The following is a 24,868-nucleotide window of genomic DNA, read 5'->3' on the forward strand; positions in this document are numbered from 1 at the left end:
GGGGCTGTCCCTGCAGGCATAACCCCACACACCCTGCTATCATCAAACAGTTTGTTTCTGCTTAGTTTAAGGAATAGGACCTAACTTCCTGTTGGGACTTCGGTCTTAGCTATAATGGGAAAGTTTGTTAGTTTTTGTTTTTTTTTATGTTTTTTATTTTCACTAGTTAGTTCCTAAGGACCAAGATCCAGAGGAACTACAAATAACAACCGGCAGAGGTTTTGCACTGGATAATTTAGATCCTTGGCCAGCCATGAGCAGGTTATAGTCCAGAACTAGGGCTCGCCATAACAGTGCCCCAACGGATGGGGACAAGCCTGCGAGTCGACTGTCTCGCTGGGACGCACACGACCTGGAACGCCCTGAGTCGCAGCTTCCCTTTGGCTGACAGCACCCCCATCCTGGGTGGGAGGTGATCTGTTTCGCAATGTCGCCCACCTGGTACTGTGGTATGGTAAGTAAATTGTCCCCCCAAAAACCCCTGGCTGTCTCGGGGCAGACGTGGGCCCTTCCCTGGAATGGTCAGACCTTAGAGGGTCCCTTGGTTCCCCTGGAACCTCCAGAGAACTAGTCCTGTGTACCTCTCAGCATTCCCCCTACCCCTAGCAGGTTTTTACCTGGGGGGGTGGGGGTGGTAATAATGCGGCTGTTGTGGTGCTTTTTTGAGGGGGTGACTTGTCCTGTGTGGGCCCATGGGCAGGGACCTTCTGATGCCTATTGTTCTGCGCCCCCTTTTGGGGGTTTTGGAGACCGCCATTTTGCTGTGGATCAGGATTTTTATATTCTCATTAGTTTAGTTTATATGGGCAGCCATTTTCTAGAATTCCCCATTGAGAATGCATGAGCGGCCATTTTCCTGAGGTCCATAGGCGGGACAGGCGCATGCGGCATGGTTGTTTTTAAAATAGAGGCTGAGTTTTCTCTTCCTTTTCCTGTACAGTCAGTGTCAGTCTCGTTTTTGCACAGATCGTGCTGGAAGCCTCTTCTGTGGTCTGGTAATGTTTTCCTGGGGTTCCCAGTAAGTTTTTTCATTATTCACTCTGCTATTATCTTATAATAAACAGGGATTGAGCGCCAGCACTTATAGCAGTGGGAACACGTTTTTGGTGGTCTTAAAGAGACACTGCCCAATTATTTCAAAATAATTTGATGTCTAAGGTAGATTTTGTCATTGCTATTGCTGCCAGTCGCAAACACCCTCTGCCCTCACCTGCATCTGCAGGGTCTCCGGACTCTGGGATAGACATGGCCGCCGCAGACACAGACCACCATGAGGGGTCGGTGTCATCACATTCTGACGGTGAAGAGGACCTATCCTCATCAGGCGCCATGCGGGAACGCACTTTGATGGAAGCTCAGATAGTTTCAGTGTGGGAAACTTTTAAATTGGCTATGAACCCACAGCGCCGGGTACGCAGGTGTCTTTTGGCTCCCGCAAATCCCGTAAATCAAGCAAGGTGTTCCAATGCCCTGAAATGTTACATACTATTGTGGATGAACAATGGTGGCGCATTTAGCACGTTAGCGGTGTCTGCATTTTGCATGCCATTACCCCTTTGTGGAGGCAGTGTCTGTACCAATAAAAGTGGATCCCCCGGTGTCCAGGTTGAATAACGCGACTCTGGTACCGATGGAAGAGTCTCCAACTTTTGTGGACCCCATGGATAGACGGGTGGAATCCTTGTCCCGCCATTTATACGTGGTAGCAGGTCACATATTAAAGAATACCTTTTGTGAATGTTTTCGTAGCGCAGACTGCTACGGAATGGGTGAAGCTATTTAAAAGTAACTTGGAAGCTTAATGGCTCTCCCCTGCAGTGTTGGGAACTACCGGACCAGTTGGCTCAAGCCCTGGTGTTCATGTTTGATATGTCCCTGGATTCAGCCCCGTTGATGGCCTGGGCATCGGCAGTGGGGATTGCTATTAGGCGTATGGTGTGGCCGAAAAGCTGGTTGGCTGATCTTCCCTTCTTAGGGTGTTTGGATCCTCTTTGGATGAGTTGATCAAAGGTATTACGGGGGGGGGGGGGGCTAAGAGCACTCATCTTCCCCAATCCTGTAAGGGCAAGACGCCACGTCCTAGGCGGGGGCCTTCCTTTAATGCTCATAAACGTCTTTTTCAAGCCTCCGGGTCCCAAGAAAAAGATAAATCATTCAGGTCTTCTGGGGGTTCCAAGAAGCCGTGGTCAGGGAAAGCAAAGACTCGCCAATCTGGACCTGCAGACAAGTCCTCGTCTGCATGAAGGGGTGCCCTCACCCGATTCTTTCTTGAACCCTGGACCTCCTTAAATCAGGACAAATGGGTTCACTAACTGATCCGATCTGGATACAAGATCGAATTCCGGTCTCGCCCATTGGACAGGTTCTTCCCGTCCAATCTTTGACTATCCCCAGTCTGGTTAAGGGACTTGCGAGCTGCAGGACATGATTTGCTGTCGCAAGGAGTGATTGTACTGGTTCCTTTTTCAGGGGTTTTATTGAAACCTCTTCACTGTGCCCAGGAAGGAAGGCAAGGTGCGTCCCATCCTAGATCTCAAGGTCCTGAACCGCTTCATGTGGGTACAGAAGTTTCAGATGGAACCGCACGGTGGTGGCGTCGCTGCATCGGGGAGACTTCTTAGCCTCTACACATCCCTATTTATGCCAGACTCCATCAGTTTCTTCGCTTTGCCGTCGCAGAGGAGCATTATCAATTTGTGGCATTACCCTTTGCTCTCGCCTCGGCTCCCAGAGTGTTTACCAAGGTCTTAGCACCGGTATTGGCATTGCTGCACCAGCGGGGGATTGCAGTACTGGGGTACCTAAACGATCTCCTGTTGAGAGCGGACTCTCCTTCAGTCTTGTTGGGGGATCTGGCGGTCACTGTCAGAACTCTGCAGGATTTCGATTGGAACATCAATTTCAAGAAATTTGCGCTGACGCCTGTCTTGAGACTGGATTATCTGGGCTTGACTCTGGATTCCGCCTTGGCCAAGGTGTTCCTTCCCCCAGACAAGCTGCAAAAGTTGCAGGAGCCAATTTGGTTGTTGTTGGCGAACAGTCTGTCCTCTCCAAGTTTGCATGCGGGCCTTGGGTCTGATGGTATCAACCTTCGAGGCGGTTCCGTTTGCGCAGTTACATACCAGGGAAATACAAAGGGAGATTCTTGTCAAATGGGACAAGGATCCAAAGTCCTTGGACTCTGATTCGGTTAAGCCACAACACAAGGTCTGCTCTGTTGTGGTGGAACCAGTTTCCAGCACTATATCAGGGCTGACTGTTGTTTTGGATGGTGGTGACCATAGACACCAGCCTATTGGGCTGGGGAAGGTCTGTGCCCAGGGTACATGGACGATGGACGAGTCAAAACTACTGAATAAATCTTTTGGAGCTCAGAGCAATAAAGCTTTGTCTGAGCCATTGGACGACTCGTCTGCAAGATTGTCCGGTTCAGATTCAATCAGACAATGCCACGGCTGTGGCTTACATCAATCAACAGGGGGGCACCAATAGTGTCTTGGCAGCCAAAGAGGTGGCTGAGATTCAGGCCTGGGTGGAAAAATGTATTCTAGCACTCTCTGCTGTACACATTCCAGGTGTGGAGAACTGGCAAGCGCATTACCTCCAGTTGTCAGGTGTTGGCTCAAGGGGAGTGGTCCCTGCACCCGGAGGGGTTTCATCTCCTGTGTGTTTGGTTGGGAACTCCCGAGGTAGATCTGTTTGCTTCTCGCCTCAACAAGAAGGCTCAGAGATTCATAGACGGGTCTCGAGATCCTCTGGCTGACAACACAGACACGCTGGTGGCCCCTTGTGGTCAGTATCGGCTAATTTATGCCTTTCCTCCCTTGAAACTCCTGCCGAGGCTTCTGCGCAGGATAGAGATGGAAGGGATTCTGGTGGCTCCGGACTGGCCTCGCCGGTCTTGGTACGCAGACCTAGTAAGGTTGGTTGCTGATCCTCCTTGGATACTTCCTCTCAGGGAAGATATGTTGTCTCAAGGTCCAATCTTCCATCCTGCTTTAGGCTACATTCACACCGCGTAGCGTTTTCGCGCGTTTTTTACCGCGATTTTTACCGCGATTTACAGGCGTTTTTTGTGCAGGCGTTTTTTGATTGAATAGGTACCAATGGAAAACGCCTGTAATCTGCCCAAAAAGAAGCTCATGTACTTTTTTGAGCGTTGGGCGTTTTGTAAACATTGTCAAAACGCTCAGATGTGAACAGGGGCCATTGAAATGAATAGGATTTCTCTTGTTGGGCGTTTTGAGAGCTGATCCTAGAGCAGAAAAACTCCCCAAAAACGCCTAGATGTGAACGGAGCCTTACAGTCGCTGGCTTTAACGTCATGGCTGTTGAGAAATTAGAGGTCTTTCTGACTCTGTGATTCCTATGCTGTTGAAGGCTAGGAAGTCGACTTCTAGGAAGATATATCATCATACGTGGAAATCGTATATTTCATGGTGTGAATCACTGAAGGTGCACCCTCGCTTGTTTTTGATAGCTACGGTCTTGGCCTTTCTGCAGAAAGGAGTTGAACAGTGGTTCGCTTTGGGCACTATCAAAGGCCAAATGTCTGCTTTGGCTATAAATTTCCTACGCCCGTTAGCTACGCATGCTTTGTTTTGTACCTTTTTTATACAGGAAGTGCAACATATGGCTCCCCCAAGAAGGTCCCCGCTACCTCCATGGGACCTCAACCTGGTATTATCTGTTCTTCAGAAACCTCCTTTTGAGAACATTCGGGAGATTTCTCTGCTTTCGTTGTCTCAGTAGGTTGCTTTCTTGGTGGCTATCACTTCCGCTCTCCGAGTATCTGAACTGGCGGCGTTGTCCTGCCGCTCACCTTATCTGGTGATACACAGGGATAAAGTGGTACTTCGACCTAATTAGTAGTTTCTTCCTAAGGTTGTTTCTGATTTTCATCTGAATGAAGACATTGTGTTGCCTTCACTTTGCCCTAAGCCCAAGCATTCTAAGGAATTTGCGTTGCACTCTTTGACACTTTTTTATTCTTACCGAAGGATCTCGTAAGGGATTGTCTGCGTCTGCGGCGACCATATCCAGATGGATCAGTCAGACGGTAGTACAGGCTTATTCGCTAAAGGGTCAGGTTCCTCCTTTTCCAGTGAAGGCACATTCTATAAGAGCGCTGAGTGCCTCTTGGGTTTTTTGCTATCAGACGTCGGGGCTGCAAGGCGGTAACTTGGACGTCTGTGCATACGTTTTCAAAAATCTACAAACTAGATGTGTTGGCATCCTCGGATGTTTTCTTTTGGCCGCAAGGTTTTGCAGGCTGCTGTTTAAAGAGAACTGTTTTTTTTTTTGTTTCTCTTTTGAGGGTGTATTGTGTTTTCAGGGTGCGCTCCAGTTGTTCCTGGTTGAGCTCCATGTTACCTGATTGGCAAAGTCTAGCCTTTGGGGCGTTACATTTCTGTTGACGTTGTCTTCCCACCCCTCATGAATATACTGCTTTGGGACATCCCTATAGTCTTGACTAGATGGAGCTGCGTCTGTCGAGCAATAGATAACTGGATTTTTGTAAGAACTTGCCTTGAAGTCCTTTTTCTCTAAAGTTTGACATGCACAGCACCCGCCCCTCTACTTCTGAGTAAACGGGGTTTTTTCTATTCTAAACCCTGCTAAACTGTTTTGAGGATAGCAGGGTGTGTGAGGTTACGCCTGCAGCCCCCATAAGCTTTTTTCCGGCCTAGTGCCTACTCCTGATAGGAGGAGCATAACCCTATAGTCTCTGACTAGATGGAGCTGCATCTGTAGAACTTCAGAGAAAAGGATTTTACAGTAAGTTCTTACAAAAATCCAGTTTTGCACTTTGTTTTATATTAAAATTTGTTTAAAAAAAATAAAAATAGCTAAAATATTACTTTCAATAGCTCATCGTGAAATATCAAGTACTGTATATCAATTTTGTATAACGGTTGTAGGCAGTTTTTTGACTATATTTAAACAGTTTTTTTTTATTTTTATAACAGTTGTTTGGCCCAGGCATACAGCCCCATCACTGCGATCTTACAAATATGGATGGAGTAGTCACAGTCACCCCAAGAAGTATTGATGCTGATACTTTTGTTGATGATCAGCGTATCACTGAAACCACCATGTTACACAGTGGAGTGAAGGTGCAGTTTGGGTCATCCCATGTTTTTAAATTTGTGGATCCTAATCATGACCAGTTGCTGGGTAAAAGACCATCCGATGCTGGACAGATGTTTAGAGGGCAAAGGGGCAAGATGGGGTAAGTTGTTTTTTTTTTTTTTCCCCCCTTTTAAATGTTATCCTAAAATTGTAGTTGAGGAGGAAATGTAATTTGCGTGTTTTTCTTACTAGACACATTTTGTGCGAGCGTGCAGCATACGGAACCAAATATTCAATCTTGTTACTACTCCCTATCCCAGTTACTATATGTGTGTGTGTATATATATATATATATATATATATATATGTGTGTGTGTGTGTGTGTGTGTGTGTGTGTGTGTGCGTGTATGTATGTATGTATATATATCTATATATATATATATATATCAATATTTTACTAAAAATAAAAAGCGGAAAAAAACCTACATACAGTCCGGTCCATAAATATTGGGACATCAACACAATTCTAATCTTTTTGGCTCTATAATGGATTTGAAATTTAAACAAACAAGGTGTGTTTTAACTGCAGACTTTGAGCTTTAATTTGAGGGTATTTACATCCAAATCAGGTGAACGGTGTAGGAATTACAACAGTTTGTATATGTGCCTCCCTTTTTTTAACCACTTGCTACCCGCCAGTGGTGCAGCCATTGTTCTGGAACGCCGTCATATGACGGCGCACCAGAACAGCCTCTCACACGCCCCCAGAGGCAGGCAGATCGATGATCTTGGCCGCGCCATGTTGCTAGGACATGGAGTGACCCCGATCTCGGTAAAGAGTCAATGACATGTCAGAGTGTGAGACGAGGAGAGCCGATCAGCGGCTCTTCCTCATAGGGAGACAAGTACAAGTAATCAGGACACTGATCATCAGTGCCCTGATTACACAAATGTAAATAAAGTGCAAATTACTGCCCACCATCAGTGCCCATAGTGCTGCCAGTCAGTGCCTGCTCATCTAGGCACTGGTGGGTACTGACTAGCAGCACTATGGGCACTGATTGTGGGCACTGATGGTGCTGCCCATCAGTGCCACCTGTCACTGCCCATCAGTGCCGCCTCTCAGTGCCCATCAGTCCCACCTCTCAGTGCTCATCAGTGCCACTTATCAGTGTGGCATATTAGTATCTCATCAGTGCCCATCAGTGCAGCCTATCAGTGCCGCTTCATCAGTGCACATCAGTGAAGGAGAAAAATCATTTCTTTTCAAAATTTACTCGCAAAAAATTAGAAAAACTTATTTTTTTTCAAAATTCTGTCTTTTTTCTTTTTTTGTAAGAAATAAAAAAACCAGAGGTGATTAAATACCACCAAAAGAAAGCTCTATTTGTGTGAAAAAAATGATAAAAATTGTCATTCAAAATGTGAGCGTGCTAAAAGCTGAAAATTGGCCTTGGCAGGAAGGGGGTGAAAGTGCACTGTAGGCAAGTGGTTAAAGGGACCAAAAGTAACGGGACAGATTAACAATCATAAATAAAACTTTCACTCTTTAATACTTGGGTTGCAAATCCTTTGCAGTCAATTACAGCCTGAAGTCTGGAACGCATAGACATCACCAGATGCTGGGTTTCATCAAATCCATTGTGGTGGTGTATAGAGCCAAAAAGATTAGAATTGTCAATGTCCCAATATTTATGGACCTGACTGTACATAAAATTTCTCTCAGTAATAAGTGCACTTATTCCTCACCTAGGCAAGGATGATATGCTCTTGGTCTGCCCCCCCCTGCACCTGAAGCCCCCTAGGATTATGTCATACATCCTAGGAAGCTACTGGATCACTCTTCTTACAGTCAGAAGGGAGCAAACTGTGAGTGATCAGGAAGTCTCAGCTGGCTCCCATATCCAAAATGGCTGCACAAAATATCAGAAGCCCTGAGAAGAATCAGCTGTGTGATAAGCTGAGCAGGGCTTCGTGAGCTGGTATGTGTTTTCTTAAAGTCAGCAATTGCAGTACTTGTAGCTGTTGACTTGTTTCTCCTAAACGGGTGAAATTCCTTCTACAAAAAAAAAAAAGTTGCTTTAAAAAAACGACCGAAGAAGGAGAGAAGTGTGTTATATAAGGGGGGCGTGTGTATGTGTGTATGTGTGTATGTGTGTATACACACACACTTCTGAAATTCAAAAAAATTGGGACGCTGAGTAAAATTTATATGAAAACAGAATGCAACGATTTGCAAATCTCAAACCTACATGTTATTTGCAATAGAAAACATATGAAATGTTTAAACTGAGAAAATATACCATTTTAGGAAAGAAATGGCAGCAACACATCCCAAAAAAGTTGGAACTGGGCAATGTATGTGGTACTAACAAGGAAGAGCTGGAAGAACATTCTGCAACTAATTAGGTTGATTGGCAACACATCAGTAACCTGATTGGGTATAAAAAGAGCATCTTAGAAAGTCAGTGTCTCAAAATAAAGTGGACAGAGAATCGCCAATCTGTGAAAAGCTGTGTCTAAAAATAATTAAACAATATCCCAATAATAATCTTCAACGTAAAATTGCAAAACATTTAAATATATCCTCTTTACAGTACATCATCCAAAGATTCAGAGAATCTGGCTAAATCTCTGTGTGCAAGGGACAAGGCCAAAATGCAGTTTTGGATGTTTGTGATCTTTAGACCCTTAGGCGGCACTGCATTAAAAACGGGCATGATTCTGTGATGGACATCACTGCATTGGCTCAGGAATATTTTTAAAAATCACGGTCTGTTAACACAATTCAATGTGCCTTTCAAAAATGCTGGTTAAATCTCAGTCATGCAAAGAGACCATGAATGTGGTCCAGAAACACTGCCATCTTCTCTGGGCCAAAGCTCATTTAAAATGGTCTGTTGCAAAGTGGAAAACTGTTCTGTGGTTAGACTAATCAAAGTTTGACATTCTTTTTGTCAACCACGGGCGCCATGTCCTCCGGACCAAAGAGGAGAGGGATTTACTGGCTTATCAGTGCTCAGTTCAAAAGCCTGCATCTCTGATGGTATGGGGGCGCATTAGAGTGTATAGAATGGACAGACTGCACATCTAGAAAGGCACCATCAATACTTAGTCATATCCAGGCCTTGCATATTTCGACAGGACAATGCTAAACCTCATAGTGCGTCTATAGCAACCACATGTCTTTGTAGTAGAAGACTCTTGGTGCTTAACTGACCTGCCTGCAGTCCAGACCTTTACCCAACTGAAAATATTTGGTGTGTCCTAAGATAAAATAAACAACCATGAAAACCCAGGACTGTTGAGCAGTTATAATACTATATCGGGCAAGAATGGGACAACATTCCTCTTCTAAAGCTCCAAGCAGCAGGTCTCAGTTCCCAGACATTTGCAGACTTGTTAAAACGGGATGCCACAATGTGATAAACATGACCCTATCCCAACTCTTTTGAGGCGTGTTGCTGCCATCAATTTCAAAAGTATCTTTAAATCTTAAACCAGCTAGGCCCAGCAGCATAGCCAAGGATTATTATCCAAAGGGAAGTTTATTCAGGAATAATGCTTATGACACCAGTTTACCTAACTAAAACCTATGGAGACCAGGTATGCCAGACTGCTCTATTCTTCCCGTATTGGAGTGGTTCTTGCGCCAGATCTGCTGAAGCGGTAGGTTCTGAGGTGGGAAAAATCTGTAGCTTATCGATTGACTTTGTAGTACTTGGAGTCTGTGTTGCTTTTTTTTTTTTTTTTTTTTAGTTCTTAGAGGTTTTATACACCCCTGTGTTTATACCTATAGGTAAGCCTATAACGAGGCTTACTTATAGGTACTGTCATTCTCTCCTAAACTTGCACTGCTTAGGAGATATTTACATTGCATGCAGCCGATGACATCATCAGCACATGCGCTCTGAAGTAACAGCCGCCCATGCCATTTCTTCAGAGCCCTGTGTAGTGACCAGTGGCTCCGGGCAGTAGTACAGGTAGAGTCCACAGACCCGGAAGGAAGATGGGCGAAGATGGATGCGGCCTCCAGCAGGGAAGATGTGGGCTTCGTTTGCAGGTGTCACATAATATGCTGGTATGCGTTGCACATTATGCATTTACTTTGTTGGTAACCAAAAAAAAGAGGCATAGCCTGCTGTTCCTAAGGACTTTTTTTGAAAGCTGAATCGTTCCACAATTTCACACTAGCATTGCTACAGTATCTGCTTTCACAGTATCGCTTTGAGTCAGAATCGTTGGGGAAGATCTTTTTATTTTATTTTCGGTTTCAAGAGAACTAGAAATTAAGAGAAGAATTCCCCTAAATGAAAACCTGCGAAAAAAATGAATAAAAGATAGACCAGGGGGTGGGTAACCTTTTTTCTGTCAGGGGCCGTTTGGATATTTTTTAACATCATTCGGGGGCCCTACAAAATTATCGACTTAAAAATTTGCCTGTTATATTTGGTCAAACATTTAATTAACTCACCCCTAATGTGATGGCTGGTACTGCTTCTCTTTGGTGAGGTGTGTGATGTTAGTTGGTATTGATGATGTTGCTACTCGCAACTGGTTTTCCAGGTTTGCGTCGGTCAGTCTGGAGCGCAGTCGACTCTTTGCGGTGGTAAGTTTTGAAAAGAACTACTGGCGGGTACTGCTGGCTTCGGCTGGTACTGCTGGCTTCGGCTGGTACTGCTGGCTTCGGCTGGTACTGCTGGCTTCGGCTGGTACTGCTGCTGGGTACAGATGACTGCTGCTGGGTACAGATGACTGCTGCTGGGTACAGATGACTGCTGCTGGGTACAGATGACTGCTGCTGGGTACAGATGACTGCTGCTGGGTACAGATGACTGCTGCTGGGTACAGATGACTGCTGCTGGGTACAGATGACTGCTGCTGGGTACAGATGACTGCTGCTGGGTACAGATGACTGCTGCTGGGTACAGATGACTGCTGCTGGGTACAGATGACTGCTGCTGGGTACAGATGACTGCTGCTGGGTACAGATGACTGCTGCTGGGTACAGATGACTGCTGCTGGGTACAGATGACTGCTGCTGGGTACAGATGACTGCTGCTGGGTACAGATGACTGCTGCTGGGTACAGATGACTGCTGCTGGGTACAGATGACTGCTGCTGGGTACAGATGACTGCTGCTGGGTACAGATGACTGCTGCTGGGTACAGATGACTGCTGCTGGGTACAGATGACTGCTGCTGGGTACAGATGACTGCTGCTGGGTACAGATGACTGCTGCTGGGTACAGATGACTGCTGCTGGGTACAGATGACTGCTGCTGGGTACAGATGACTGCTGCTGGGTACAGATGACTGCTGCTGGGTACAGATGACTGCTGCTGGGTACAGATGACTGCTGCTGGGTACAGATGACTGCTGCTGGGTACAGATGACTGCTGCTGGGTACAGATGACTGCTGCTGGGTACAGATGACTGCTGCTGGGTACAGAAGACTGCTGCTGGGTACAGAAGACTGCTGCTGGGTACAGATGACTGCTGCTGGGTACAGATGACTGCTGCTGGGTACAGATGACTGCTGCTGGGTACAGATGACTGCTGCTGGGTACAGATGACTGCTGCTGGGTACAGATGACTGCTGCTGGGTACAGATGACTGCTGCTGGGTACAGATGACTGCTGCTGGGTACAGATGACTGCTGCTGGGTACAGATGACTGCTGCTGGGTACAGATGACTGCTGCTGGGTACAGATGACTGCTGCTGGGTACAGATGACTGCTGCTGGGTACAGATGACTGCTGCTGGGTACAGATGACTGCTGCTGGGTACAGATGACTGCTGCTGGGTACAGATGACTGCTGCTGGGTACAGATGACTGCTGCTGGGTACAGATGACTGCTGCTGGGTACAGATGACTGCTGCTGGGTACAGATGACTGCTGCTGGGTACAGATGACTGCTGCTGGGTACAGATGACTGCTGCTGGGTACAGATGACTGCTGCTGGGTACAGATGACTGCTGCTGGGTACAGATGACTGCTGCTGGGTACAGATGACTGCTGCTGGGTACAGATGACTGCTGCTGGGTACAGATGACTGCTGCTGGGTACAGATGACTGCTGCTGGGTACAGATGACTGCTGCTGGGTACAGATGACTGCTGCTGGGTACAGATGACTGCTGGTGGGTACAGCTGACTGCTGGTGGGTACAGCTGACTGCTGGTGGGTACAGCTGACTGCTGCTGGGTACAGCTGACTGCTGCTGGGTACAGATGACTGCTGCTGGGTACAGATGACTGCTGCTGGGTACAGATGACTGCTGCTGGGTACAGCTGACTGCTGGTACTGCTGGTGGGTACAGCTGACTGCTGGTACTGCTGGTGGGTACAGCTGACTGCTGGTACTGCTGGTGATACAGCTGACTGCTGGTACTGCTGGTGATACAGCTGACTGCTGGTACTGCTGGTGGGTACAGCTGACTGCTGGGTACTGCTGGTGGGTACAGCTGACTGCTGGGTACTGCTGGTGGGTACAGCTGACTGCTGGGTACTGCTGGCGGGTACTGTGCTGTAGGTACTGCTGGCGGGTACTGTGCTGTAGGTACTGCTGGCGGGTACTGTGCTGTAGGTACTGCTGGCGGGTACTGTGCTGTAGGTACTGCTGGCGGGTACTGTGCTGTAGGTACTGCTGGCGGGTACTGTGCTGTAGGTACTGCTGGCGGGTACTGTGCTGTAGGTACTGCTGGCGGGTACTGTGCTGTAGGTACTGCTGGCGGGTACTGTATAATGAATTATGAAAAGAGGCCATGATGTATGTATTTTCTATTGAACTAAAAGTAACGCAAGCTTCAAGGCCTCTATCACAAAATAGGACTGGATGAACTATGTTTAAAAAGTACAGTCAAGGTTTAATTAGTATATTGGTATAAATGGTCTGGGCTAAGCAATTGGCATATTTGATTTTTTTTTCTTTTTTGTAATGCTGATTTTAATATCTGCTACTTTATCTCAAAGTTGTTTTTTAATGTAAAACGAGTACAGTAATGGAAAAAAAAAAATACCAAAAATCTAGAGCCTTTTCAGCCATACAATATACAATCTAATGTCCGGTTCACACTTATGCGATGCGGGAAGGCTGCGAATCCGCAGCCTGTTCCCGCATCGCACACGCACCCCCGGCAGTTCACACTGCCATATGCGATACGCTGGGGGTGTCAATGTAATCTTAACGACACCCCCAGTTTGATCGCATATCGCAGTGCGATCTTGCAGTTCGCACAGGATCGGATCGCACAAGTGTGAACCGCTGTGCGATCCGATCCTGATGCGGCTGCCAAAAAGGGTCCCTGTGCGTGTTTGCTGCGGGTGCGGTGCGAATTTAGCCATACAAAGTGTATGGCTAAACTCGCACCACACAGCCGATCGCATGTAATGAAGGAGCAGTGCGCTCCGACATTACATGCGAACCCCGCACTCGCATAAGTGTGAACCGGGGCTAAATGTGCAATCTCCTTTAGAACTACCATCAGCTTTGTAGTGCAAGAGCCTTTCTGATTTCATGCATAGGACATGGAAACAAAGTTTAGCCTAACTATGCATGAAAAAAAAACTGGGGTGCAGAAAAACAACAGCAGGTGCTCTGGACTGATAAATGAAAATTTTAAATATTTGGCTGTAGCAAAAGGCAGTTTGTTAACTGAAAGGCTGGAGAGCTTTACAATAATGAGTGTCTGCAGGCAACAGTGAAGGTTCCTTGCAAGTTTGAGGCAGCATTTCTGGAAAAGGAGTTGGAGATTTGGTCAGGATCACTGCATGTGAATCGGACAGGAACACGCAGCGTGATCTGTGAGATTCACATGCAGCTCCCAGGGTGAATGGGCCCTTAGATTTTCAAAAATAAAAATTGCTCAGTTAAACCAAAAGGCAGGAGCTGTCACTTTTTTTACTGCACTTTCATACTCTGTTGAACCTTCAAGGCACTGATCATGGAGCTTTAAGAGCCGGTCCACACTAGCGCGACTTGTCAGCCTGACAAGTCACGCTCCCTCGCGGTCCATTGACCGCTACAGGACCCGTTCTAATAGGAGCGACACAAGTCGCTCCGACTTAGAAAAAGGGTCCTGTACTACTTCGGGGCGACCTCGGAGCGACTTGCATAGACTTCCATTATGTGAAGTCCCTGCAAGTCGCTCCGAAGTCATGGTGCATGGTAATGCACAAGTCGCCTCCGAAGTAGTGAGGAGTCGTGACGCCTTAGTGTGAACCGACTCTAAAGCGATTGTAATGTCTTTCTTTTAAAAAAATAAATAACAAACATGTTATACTTACCTTCTCTGTGCAGTTGGTTTTGCACAGAGCAGCCTGGATCCTCCTCCTCTTCTCTGGTCCCTCATTCCTGCTCCTGGCCCCTCCCTCCTATCCAGTCTCCCCACAGCAAGCAGCTTGCTATTGGGGCACCCGAGCAGATCTGTGTGTCCAGACAGACACGGAGTTGCTGTTCGTCCCGCCCCCTTTCCTGATTGGCTCACTGACTTTGACAGTTGCGGAAGCCAATGGCACCACGGCTGTGTCTCAGCCAATCAGGAGGGAGAGTCCTGCACAGCTGAGGGACTCGTGGACATCACTGGACAGAGAGGGCACACAGGTAAGTATAAGGAGGTGCTGGGGAGGCTGCTACATACAGAAGGCTTTTTATCTTAATGCATAGATTGCATTAAGATAAAAAAAAAAAACCCTTCCATCCTTTACACCTCCTTTAACTATGCTTTCTTTGAATATTTGATTGGTGAATAACTAAAGGCAAAACTTTTTTGTGGATAGAGTGGACAGGGGTTAGAACATCTATCAGGTTTTTATTGCGGTTTATGTCTCCATATTCACACTCTGTATTTGCAAAGTGTATCGTTATCCCTAAAGGTGTACGTAAATAAAATTCAGAATTTTGGGGTTTTCCCCTGAACAGAAAGAGGGGAAATCTGCTGATGGGGACACTAGTTTTGGTGACTTTGATGACAACAAGGGTTTCCCTCACTATGGAGGGATTTCCACTCTTTCTGCTGTGGCTATGGAACAGGAAGTGTATGAATATCTCCCCTTTGGGACACAGATGACAAAAAAAAAAAAGACAGTGATTATAATCCTTCTTTACTCCAATATTTAAAAAAAAAAAAAAAGTTCCTTTTTAAATATTTATTTTCTTATAGCATTTTGTGTCTGCCTGAATAACAGACAACTATTTTTCTGATGGGTAGTGCATAGTTTGCATTGCATTTTGTGATACCAGAAGGTATTTCATTATGATCCTTATAGGCATTCACAGGGAAGAATAAAACCAAAATGTTACTCTGAGAATGCTAAACACTTTTTCATTGTTCTTTTTAGGGTTCAGGAAACCACATTTGGCCTAGAAGGAGATGTTCTTAGTGGCTCATCACTGCAGTCCAATAAGGTATAATTTTTTTTTTTTTGTGTCATTTTGTTTTCTACCAAGTAGAACTAACTGTTCAAAAGGGGCTCATTCACACCATAGCAGGGTATGGGACACAGGCACCAGATGCGTGTTTACAGTGTCACATTCAAAATGCACTGATTATGCAATCTGCTGCACGTGTCAGTATTTCTTTACCGTGCATCACAGGACACAGAGCAGGTCTTAATAATTACTATCTGGGTTCTACGTCGCCTATAGGTGTATGGACATTGGCAAACCAATAGCCAGGAAGTTCCCCGTATATAACCACCTCCCACACAGAAAGAACCTCCATTTTTTTCAACGGTGTCTTGAAGGTGATGGTCATGACTGTTTAAAGCTCTTCAACCTAATGATGTTCCAGTAAAGGGTCATTGTGATAGGATCCATTCTAATGGTTAAGCGCTAAAAGGATGGTACCCGAGCCTCGGATGGAAAGAACAAATGTAATGCGAACCGCTGGACGCTGAACCCTGGTTGTTATTTCCGATGAATTTTCCAGCAGGGTGCTGTAAAGGTCCAAGGGTATGGGCCCCAATATAAAAAGGGGGACCCGGTCCTTGAAGGTCTAGAGATGAAAGGGCCCGTTGTGATGGGTGAAGATTGGGTTCCGTTTCAGGATTCTGCGGCAGTACTGGTACATTTTTTACCTCTCTAAAAAAAAAAAAAAAAAAAAAAAGAGCGTGCACGGAAAAGCATGCGTGTGACATTGTGAGCGTGCACGTGGCACGATGTATCGGCTTGAAAGGCAGGCAAAGTTTGCAGAGCTGCTGGCTGAAGCTGCGATGGACACAGACCAGGTTTTCACTGGGACATGAGTCTATGGGGCTTGGACACGGCTGCAGGTACTAGTTTCTGGAGGGGGGTAGTAACTGTGGTAGCTGCGGAAGGCTGGATCACAGTTTTCTTTTCTACACAGGATAGTGCAAAGAGGTTTTAACCTCAGATCTGGGTCTTAAAGTAAGCAATGTCTTCCAGAAAAAGAAGGGGGGGGGGCAGAAGAAGGGGAGAAAGTGCTCCACCTTAAGGATTGGAGGGTCCTAGTCTTATTCCTGCTTTGCTATCTTCCCCTGATAGGCCTGAAGCAACTAGCGTATCTGAGCCGTCATGCTTGTCAGGTATTGTTGCTACTTCTGATGCCTCTACAACATCCTATGTCACAAAGGATGACTTGGAATCTACCTTGGCTAGTTTGGAGGGTAAAATTTCCATAATGATTGCCTCTGTTTCGTGGGGGGGGGGGGGGTCCGGGACCCCTGGGTTAGAGCCAGAATGGGTAGAGGATATTGAAGAAGTAACTGTGAATGACCTGGAAGAGGGGCAGGCTGGAGATTCTTCTTCAGAGCATTTTCAGCCTCTCACTCTGAGGTTGCTGATTCAGTCTCTTTACCTAAATGGTCAGAGCTGGTTTTAAATTGCCTCCATTAGAGGTGTCAGAAGCCTCCTTCATTGGGCTCCTTACGCCCTCAGCAGAGTTCCCAGGCTTTCCCTCTACTGGAACAGCTGGTATATGCAGATTGGGATCACCCTGATAGGATGTTTATGCCTCCAAAAAGGTTTTCCTTGCTATTGAGGAAAAGTTCAAAAGAAAGTGGTGTATGCCTTTAGTAGACGATGCTATTTCTTCTGTGAATGAAAATTTAACCTGTGCGGTTGACAATACTCAGGTATTTAAGGACCCAGCGGATAAAAAGTTGGAGTCCTTACTAAAAGCCTCATTTGCCGATGCAGGGTCAGCGGTTCAGCCTGCAGTAGCTGCAATAGGAATTTGCCAATCCCTAAAATATAGTTTTAGGTAGGGATGCACCGAATAATCGGCGGCCGAACATTATTCGGCCGAAAATGGGGAAAATGGCACTTTCGGTGTACGGCCGAATAAATCAAAAGGCCGAATAATTTAAGCCGAACAATGTCTCTCACCTCATTGCGGCTCGCGGTCCTCTATTATGTCCTCTGCAGTAACCCTCTGATATGTATGCATTCTCTGTAGCTTCCGCCCTGACCGCGGCTCGCGGCTCCCTTCCCGCTGGTGTCCTGTCCGGCCGCGTAGGGGGGTGTGACGTCACGCGCGCGTCCCGCCCCCTGCTCCTGACTGGCGGCTCCTTCTCACTTGGTCCACGCCCCGCCCCCCCTGTTCGCGGCATTTGGCTCTGGCTGCAGTTATAGAGGTATGTGATGTGCAGCTGAGCACATTTGGGAGAGAAGAATACAGTTGCTGGCAGCTGCACAAGCATTAGTGTGCAGACTGCCATATGTTGTTGCCACAGTGCCCTATAAAGTGCCCCTTGACATAAAATGTGGCCATCAGCGTGCCCCTTATTTTATGCTAAGGGACATGCTGATGAGCATATTTTGTTAAGGGGCACTCTGATGGGCATATTTCATTTTAAGGGGCACGCTAATGGGCATATTTTATGTTAAGAGCAATGCTGATTTAAATGTTTTGTTTTGCCCATCAGAGTGCCCCCTAACATAAAATGTGCCCATCAGCGTGCCCCCTGACATAAAATGTGCCCATCAGCGTGCCCCCTGACATAAAATGTGCCCATCAGAGTGCCCCCTAACATAAAATGAGCCCATCAGCGTGCCCCTTATTTTATGCTAAGGGACATGCTGATGAGCATATTTTATGTTAAGGGGCACTCTGATGAGCATATTTTATGTTAAGGGGCACGCTAATGGGCATATTTTATGTTAAAAAATGCGAAACACCGCGTTCGGTATTCGGCCTTCGGCCAAGCATTTTATTATTATTCGGCTTCGGCCAAGAATTTCATTTCGGTGCATCCCTAGTTTTAGGAGTAGGCTAGGAACCTGCCTACTCAAGGGGAAGCTACTGAGAAATTGGCGGAGCTTCTTCGCTTTTTCGTTTTTTGCAATAGATGCTCTCATGGATTCTATTCAACAGGTGTCTCGCTTTGCACTTCTCTCAGTACACATGCGCAGAGTCTTGTGGCTGAAGAATTGGTCGGCAGATTTTCCCTGTAAGAAGTTACTGACGGGATTCCCATTCCATTGGGAACATCTATTTGGTGAGGATCTAGATAACTATATCCAAAAGATTTCAGGTGGAAAGCGTGCGCTGTTGCCTGTTAAAATAAGGAATAAGCATCCATATGTTAAGGTCCCTAGTGTTCCTATGCTTCCGAATACGTCGTCCTCCAAACAGTTTTGACAGCCTCAGCCGTCGGGGTTTAGAAGACCTCAGGGTCAGAAAATAAACCCTGGGTCCAGAGGCCTGCAAAGACAGGCTCCAAGTCAGATCTCAAAGCTCTGAGCCCAGTTCTTGATCGTTCGGTCCTTCCGCATGGAGTCAATTTGTTCAGTGATAGCTTCTCTGAAGGAAGGAGAATTTTTGGCATCCATAGATATCAAAGATGCATACTTGCATGTGCCAATTTTCGGGCCCCATCAACGGGGCAACTTAGGAAACAGTGACCATAGGTCAATTAGTTTCAGTATTAATCATAGTAATACGAAACACAAGGGTAATATAAGGACACTGAATTTCAAAAGAGCCAATTTCCCAAAACTGCGCTCTCGGCTAGAAAATATCAAATGGGATAGAACCCCGGGAACAAAGAACACTTAGGAAAAATGGGAGTGATTCAAGAGCATACTAAACAAAGGGATTGACCAGCGTATTCCAAAGGGAAATAAATTTAAAAGAGCAAAACTAAACCCTGGGTGGCTAAACTCCAACTTAAAAATGCATATTAATGCTAAAGAAAAGGCCTTCAAAAAATACAAGACTGAGGGGTCATTGGCAGCATTCAAGCATTACAAAGAGTGTAATAAGAAATGTAAAGACGAAATCAGGGCGGCTAAAATAGAACACGAGAGACATATAGCGGAAGAGGGTAAAAAGAACCCCAAGAAATTCTTTAAGTATATAAACGGTAAGAAAGTTAGGCCAAAACACATTGTCCCCATAAAAGACAAGGGAGATTTGGCCACAGAGGACAGGGATAAGGCGGTAGTGTTAAATAATTTCTTCTCTTCAGTCTTCACAAAAGAATTGGGGGGCTACACTAACCCAGCTTGTAAGGCCAAACTAAACAACACACCTCAGGAAGTACCGCCATGGCTAACAGAAGATGGAGTTAGAACTAAACTAGAGAAACTTAACATAAATAAATCACCGGGACTGGATGGCTTGCACCCGAGGGTTCTTAAAGAGCTCAGCCAGGTGATTGCCAGACCATTATTCATGATCTTTAAGGATAGTTTACAGACGGGTATGGTGCCAGCTGATTGGAAAAAAGCCAACGTGGTACCAATATTTAAAAAATGGCTGAGATATATCCCGGGTAACTATAGGCCGGTCAGCCTAACATCAGTGGTCTGCAAGATTTTGGAGGGGATGTTAAGGGACCACATACAAGACTTTAGTAATGAAATGGTATTATTAGTAGTAATCAGCATGGATTAATGAAAATCGTTCTTGCCAAACCAATTTATTAACCTTCTATGATGAAGTGAGCTGCCACCTAGGTAAAGGTAAGCCTGTGCCTGTGGATGTGGTGTATCTGGACTTTTTCAAAGGCCTTTGACACCGTTCCCCACAAACGTTTACTGTTCAAGCTAAGGAAGGTAGGTATGGAACATAAGGTGAGTACCTGGATAGAGAACTGGCTCCAGGGGAGAGTGAAAAGGGTGGTGATTAATGGGGAGTACTCTGATTGGGCGGGTGTGGAAAGTGGGGTCCCCCAGGGTTCTGTCCTGGGGCCAATCTTGTTTAATTTATTCATAAATGATCTAGAGGAGGGGATATCTAGTACAATCTCAGTATTTGCGGATGATACTAAACTAAGCATGCCAATATCTTCTATGCAGGATGTGGAAACCTTACAAGCGGACCTGAACAAAATAATAGGGTGGGCAACTACATGGCAGATGAGGTTTAATGTTGAAAAATGTGAAGTAATGCACTTGGGTGCCAGAAAGCAAGCTACTCACGAGGGGGGGAACCTCTGGGTGAATCTAAGATGGAAAAGGACCTGGGGGTACTGGTAGACAACAGGCTTGGCAGTGGCATGCAATGCCAACAGAATACTGGGATGTATTAAAAAGTGTATTCACTACAGAAATAAAGAGATTATTCTCCCTCTCTACAAGACTCTGGTCTGGCCAGATCTGGAGTATACTGTCCAGTTCTGGGCACCGGTCCTCATGAAGGATGTGCTGGAACTGGAAAGAGTCCAGAGAAGGGCAACAAAAATAATTAGGGGAATGGAGGACATCTGCTCTGAGGAAAGACTACAAGCACTGAACTTATTCTCTATGGAGAAGAGACGATTAAGGGGGGATATGATATCAATGTAAAAATACTGTACTGGTGACACTAGCATAAGGAACAAACTATTCAGAGAAAGGGAATACAATAAGACACGTGGCCACTCACTAAAACTAGAGGAAAGGCGGTTTAACCTTAAAGTACGTAGGGGGTTCTTCACTGTCTGAGCAGTAAGGATGTGGAATTATCTTCCGCAAACAGTCGTATCAGCAGGGAACATCAATAGTTTCAAAAAACTATTAGATGGGCACCTTAAAGACCACAACATACAGGAGTATACAATGTACGGTTAACAGCAAACACACACACACACATCATAGGTTGAACTGGATGGACTGATGTCTTTTTTCAACCTCACTAACTATGTAAAAGTTTCTGCATTTTGCAGCAGGGCAGTGTCATTTTCAGTTTGTGACCTTGCCATTCTGCCAACCACGGCTCCCCTGGTGTTTACAAAGGTCTTAACCCCCGGTGTTTGCATTCTTAAAGTCTCAAGGGATCTCAGTAGTGGGATATCCAGACAATCTATTACTCAAGAATTGATCAGGTCCAGGGCTAATACGGAAGGTGACCCTGACAGTCCAGTTCTTGGAAGATCTGGGTTGGATTCTAAACATAGAAAAATTGCGGCCAGTTCAGGTTCTAGAATATCTGAATTTGATTCTGGACACCGCATAGGCAACAGTTTTTTTGCCTCCAGCAAAAGTCCTGGCCATAAGAGGTCTGGACCGGTTCATAAGAGGGAGGAAATACCCTCTATACGGCTGTGCATGAGATTGCTGGGCTAGATGATCTCCTCATTTTGAGGCAATCCCTTATGTGCAGTTTCATTCCAGGCCATTCTAGAACAGCATTCTGTCCGCTTGGAACAAAAAGCTCCAGGCGTTGGATTATCCAGTGGTTCTGTCCTCAAAAGTGAAGCAGGATCTCACGTGGTGATTGATACCCAACAATATAAGGAAGGGGGAGGTCTTTTCTGCCAATAATCTGGAAGGTAGTGACCACGGACGCCAGCCTGTTGGGCTGGAAGGCTATTCTGGAGGAAGCATCTGTCCAAGGAAAGTGGTCTCGGGTGGAATAGCTGTTACACATCAACATCTTGGAGATCTGGGCACCTCGGTTGGCACTTGTATTTTGCACTGCCAGGCTGCAGGATTGTCCTGTCAGGATTCAGTCCGACAATGCCACTGTAGTGGCTTATATTAACCACTAGGGGGACACTAGGAGCCAAGAAGCCCAGAAAGAGGTGAACTACATTCTAGCATGGGCAGAGAAACACATACTGTGTCTGTCAGCAGTAATTATCCCGGGGGTGGACAACTGGCAGGTGGACTTTCTAAGTCACCAGCAGTTGTTTCCAGGGGAATGTCCCTACATCCCATGGTATTTCCGATGATTTGCAAATGTTGGGGTACCCCAGGCGTAGATTTATTGGCATGCAGGTTCAACAACAAGCTGGACAATTTTTTATCCAGAACCAGGGATTCCATCGCTATCGGAACAGATGCGTTAGTGATCGTTGGCATTGGCTCTCCCTGATCTATGCCTTTCCTCTGATCCAACTCCTGCCACGGCTACTGCGCAGAATACAGATGGAGGGGAGACCGGTGATCCTGGTGGCTCAGGCCCAGCCCAGGCGACCTTGGTATGCAGAGATTGTAAAATTGGCAGTAGGGGAGCCATGGTCACTTCCATGCCGTCCAGACCTACTTTCCCAAGGTCCTATATTTCATCCTGTTTTACGGTCGCTGAATTTGATGGTCTGGCTATTGAGACCAGAATCTTAAGGATCAAGGGATATCGGGTCCGGCTCTAGCTACATTGATAAACGCTAGGAAGCCCGGCTCTATAAAAATCTACTATAGTGGCTGGAGTGATGTGAGGGCAGAGATTGGTGGATTAATTGGGGATGGTACATAATAATCTGAAAAGTTTGTGATTGATGCCTCCTTGTGGATATGTGCGGTTGAGCTGCCAGCTTGGCTGCCTAGGGTGTTATATGTTGATGATACGGGTATGCAGGATGCTGTTTTCATTTGCATGTTCTATGTACACTGTGGATTGTATGTTCTGGACTCTGTATTGTTTGTTGCACACAAGTTTTATAAAGTCTTTCTTGATATATAAAAAAAAAAAATCTACTATGGAGTCTGGAAATCTTACATCTCTTGGTGTGAGTCCAAAAGATGGCATCCTTGCAAGTATGTTATTGGAAGAATTCTTGCATTTCTGCAATTAGGAGTGGATTTGAAGCTGGCATTAGGAACTGTTAAGGGACAGATCTCAGCCTTATCTATTTTCTTTCAGAGACCGATAGCGACACACTCGTTGGTGCAAGCATTTCTGCAAGGTGTGATTCGCATGGTTCCGCCGGTCAAGCCGCTTTTATGCCCCTGGGACCTAAATCTTGTGCTCTCTGTGTTATAGAAGCAACCATTTGAGCCCATCAGGCATATTCACTGATGCTTTTTTTGTCCTGCCAGAAGGGCCTAAGAGGCCAGGCAGCGAGAAGTTTGACTTTTTCTATGGATTCACCAGGTCATTGTTCAGGCGTATGGTTTAAATTGTAAGGTCCCACCCTTTAGGTTAAAGTCCCACTCTACCTGGAGTGTAAGTTCTTCATGGGCAGTGCATCATCAAGGTTGCTACTTGGTCTTTAGCAAATACATTCACTAGGTTCTACCAGGTGGATGTTGGAGCTCGAGAGGGGGCTCCATTTGGATGTAGAGTGCTACAATCTGCAGTGTAGATATTTTTTTGTCCAAGGGCAGTCTTTGGATTATTGTGTTCCCTCCACTCAAGGGCATTGCTTTACGACATCCCAGATAGTCATTATAGTCTGCTCTGTGTCCCGTGATGTACGATAGAAAGAAAATTGGATCTTTCCTACAACTTACCTGTAAAATCCTTTTCTTGGCATACATCACGGAACACAGAGGTCCCTCCCCTCTTTTCTGGGATCTTTATTGCTTGCTACAAAATTTGAGGCTCTTCCTATGTGGGAGGGGTTATATAGGGGGAACTTGCTGTCTATTGGTTTGCCAGTGTCCATTCACCTACGGGTGGTGTATAACTCAGTCATTATTATGTCCTCCTCTGTGTACTCTGATGTACTCCAAGAAAAGGATTTTACAGGTAAGTTGTAGGAAAAATCACATTTTTCCTAATGACACCCCATATGCAGAACACAGATGCAGTGCACTTGCCTTCACTTAGATTGCATGGTACCGCAGTATCATTCAATTTGGTGCAGTGCTTTTCTAAAAAGAAGTACACGCACAACTTTTTCTTTTTCAGATTTTTTTATTAAAAGAAAGTATAATATGTTTAAATAGGATGTCACCAAAAGGAAACTTCCCCTGAATTGGGGGTAGGCGACGAAAATGTAGATGTACATTGCTGAGATTGGGACCCAGCCCTTCTTTTTATAGTATGAAACATGCGTAACATAGATAACATTTACAAGATAAAGAGAAAATGGTAGCATATATATAAAAAAGCTTTGTGTAGATTACTCGCTTTGTATCGGTTTGGAGATTTTGATGTGACCATTTATACGGGGTCCAAGAGTATATATGGCTGTAGTATTCAATTGTTTAATAGTGTTTCCAAACGGGGCTGCTCCTATCTGGGTAGGTAAATAGATGTCTGAAGGTCTCAATGATGAGTGTGGGTTAGGATGCTGAGAGATCATTGTGTATTGTAGGCTAAAGCTTAGGTGGTGTATGGTTAGAAGGGTTAAGGCTGAAGAGCTTACATCAAGGATATTTGCACCACTTTTTGTACGATTTCATTCAAATGTCGCACAGGAATTCAGGTGTGACCCGCCCCTAAATGTAGTGTTTACCAGGGTGATTCCTTTGCCAGGGGATCGCAAAGTATTTACATGTAAGTCACATATAAGGGCGGCTTCACAATGATCCACTGTACTTCGGGTGCAGCGCAGTGTACCAGCGGATTATGTGCTGGGTAGCTGCACTTTCCCCATAGACTTTTTTGTTATGCCCCCAGGTTTGTGGTGTGCTTTCAGAAAATGCACCAAAACTGCAGGACATTATAGACCTCTATGGGAA

At 45.7% G+C, this 24,868-nt stretch overlaps 1 protein-coding gene across 12 annotated transcripts in view; it reads left to right on the forward strand.

The window, feature by feature from the left end:
• Nucleotides 1-24,868, forward strand: part of AFDN (afadin, adherens junction formation factor) — a 438,519-nt gene that overhangs the window by 157,578 nt on the left and 256,073 nt on the right. For all 12 annotated transcript variants that reach the window (XM_082249807.1, XM_082249808.1, XM_082249806.1 and 9 more), the window contains 2 exons: nucleotides 5,970-6,232; nucleotides 15,412-15,478. In XM_082249807.1, the coding sequence (XP_082105933.1) occupies nucleotides 5,970-6,232; nucleotides 15,412-15,478 (330 nt within the window). The remainder of the gene's footprint in view (nucleotides 1-5,969; nucleotides 6,233-15,411; nucleotides 15,479-24,868) is intronic.

Source organism: Pelophylax lessonae (genome assembly GCF_965119305.1).
Source record: "Pelophylax lessonae genome assembly, chromosome: 3".
NCBI classification, from domain to species: domain Eukaryota; kingdom Metazoa; phylum Chordata; class Amphibia; order Anura; family Ranidae; genus Pelophylax; species Pelophylax lessonae.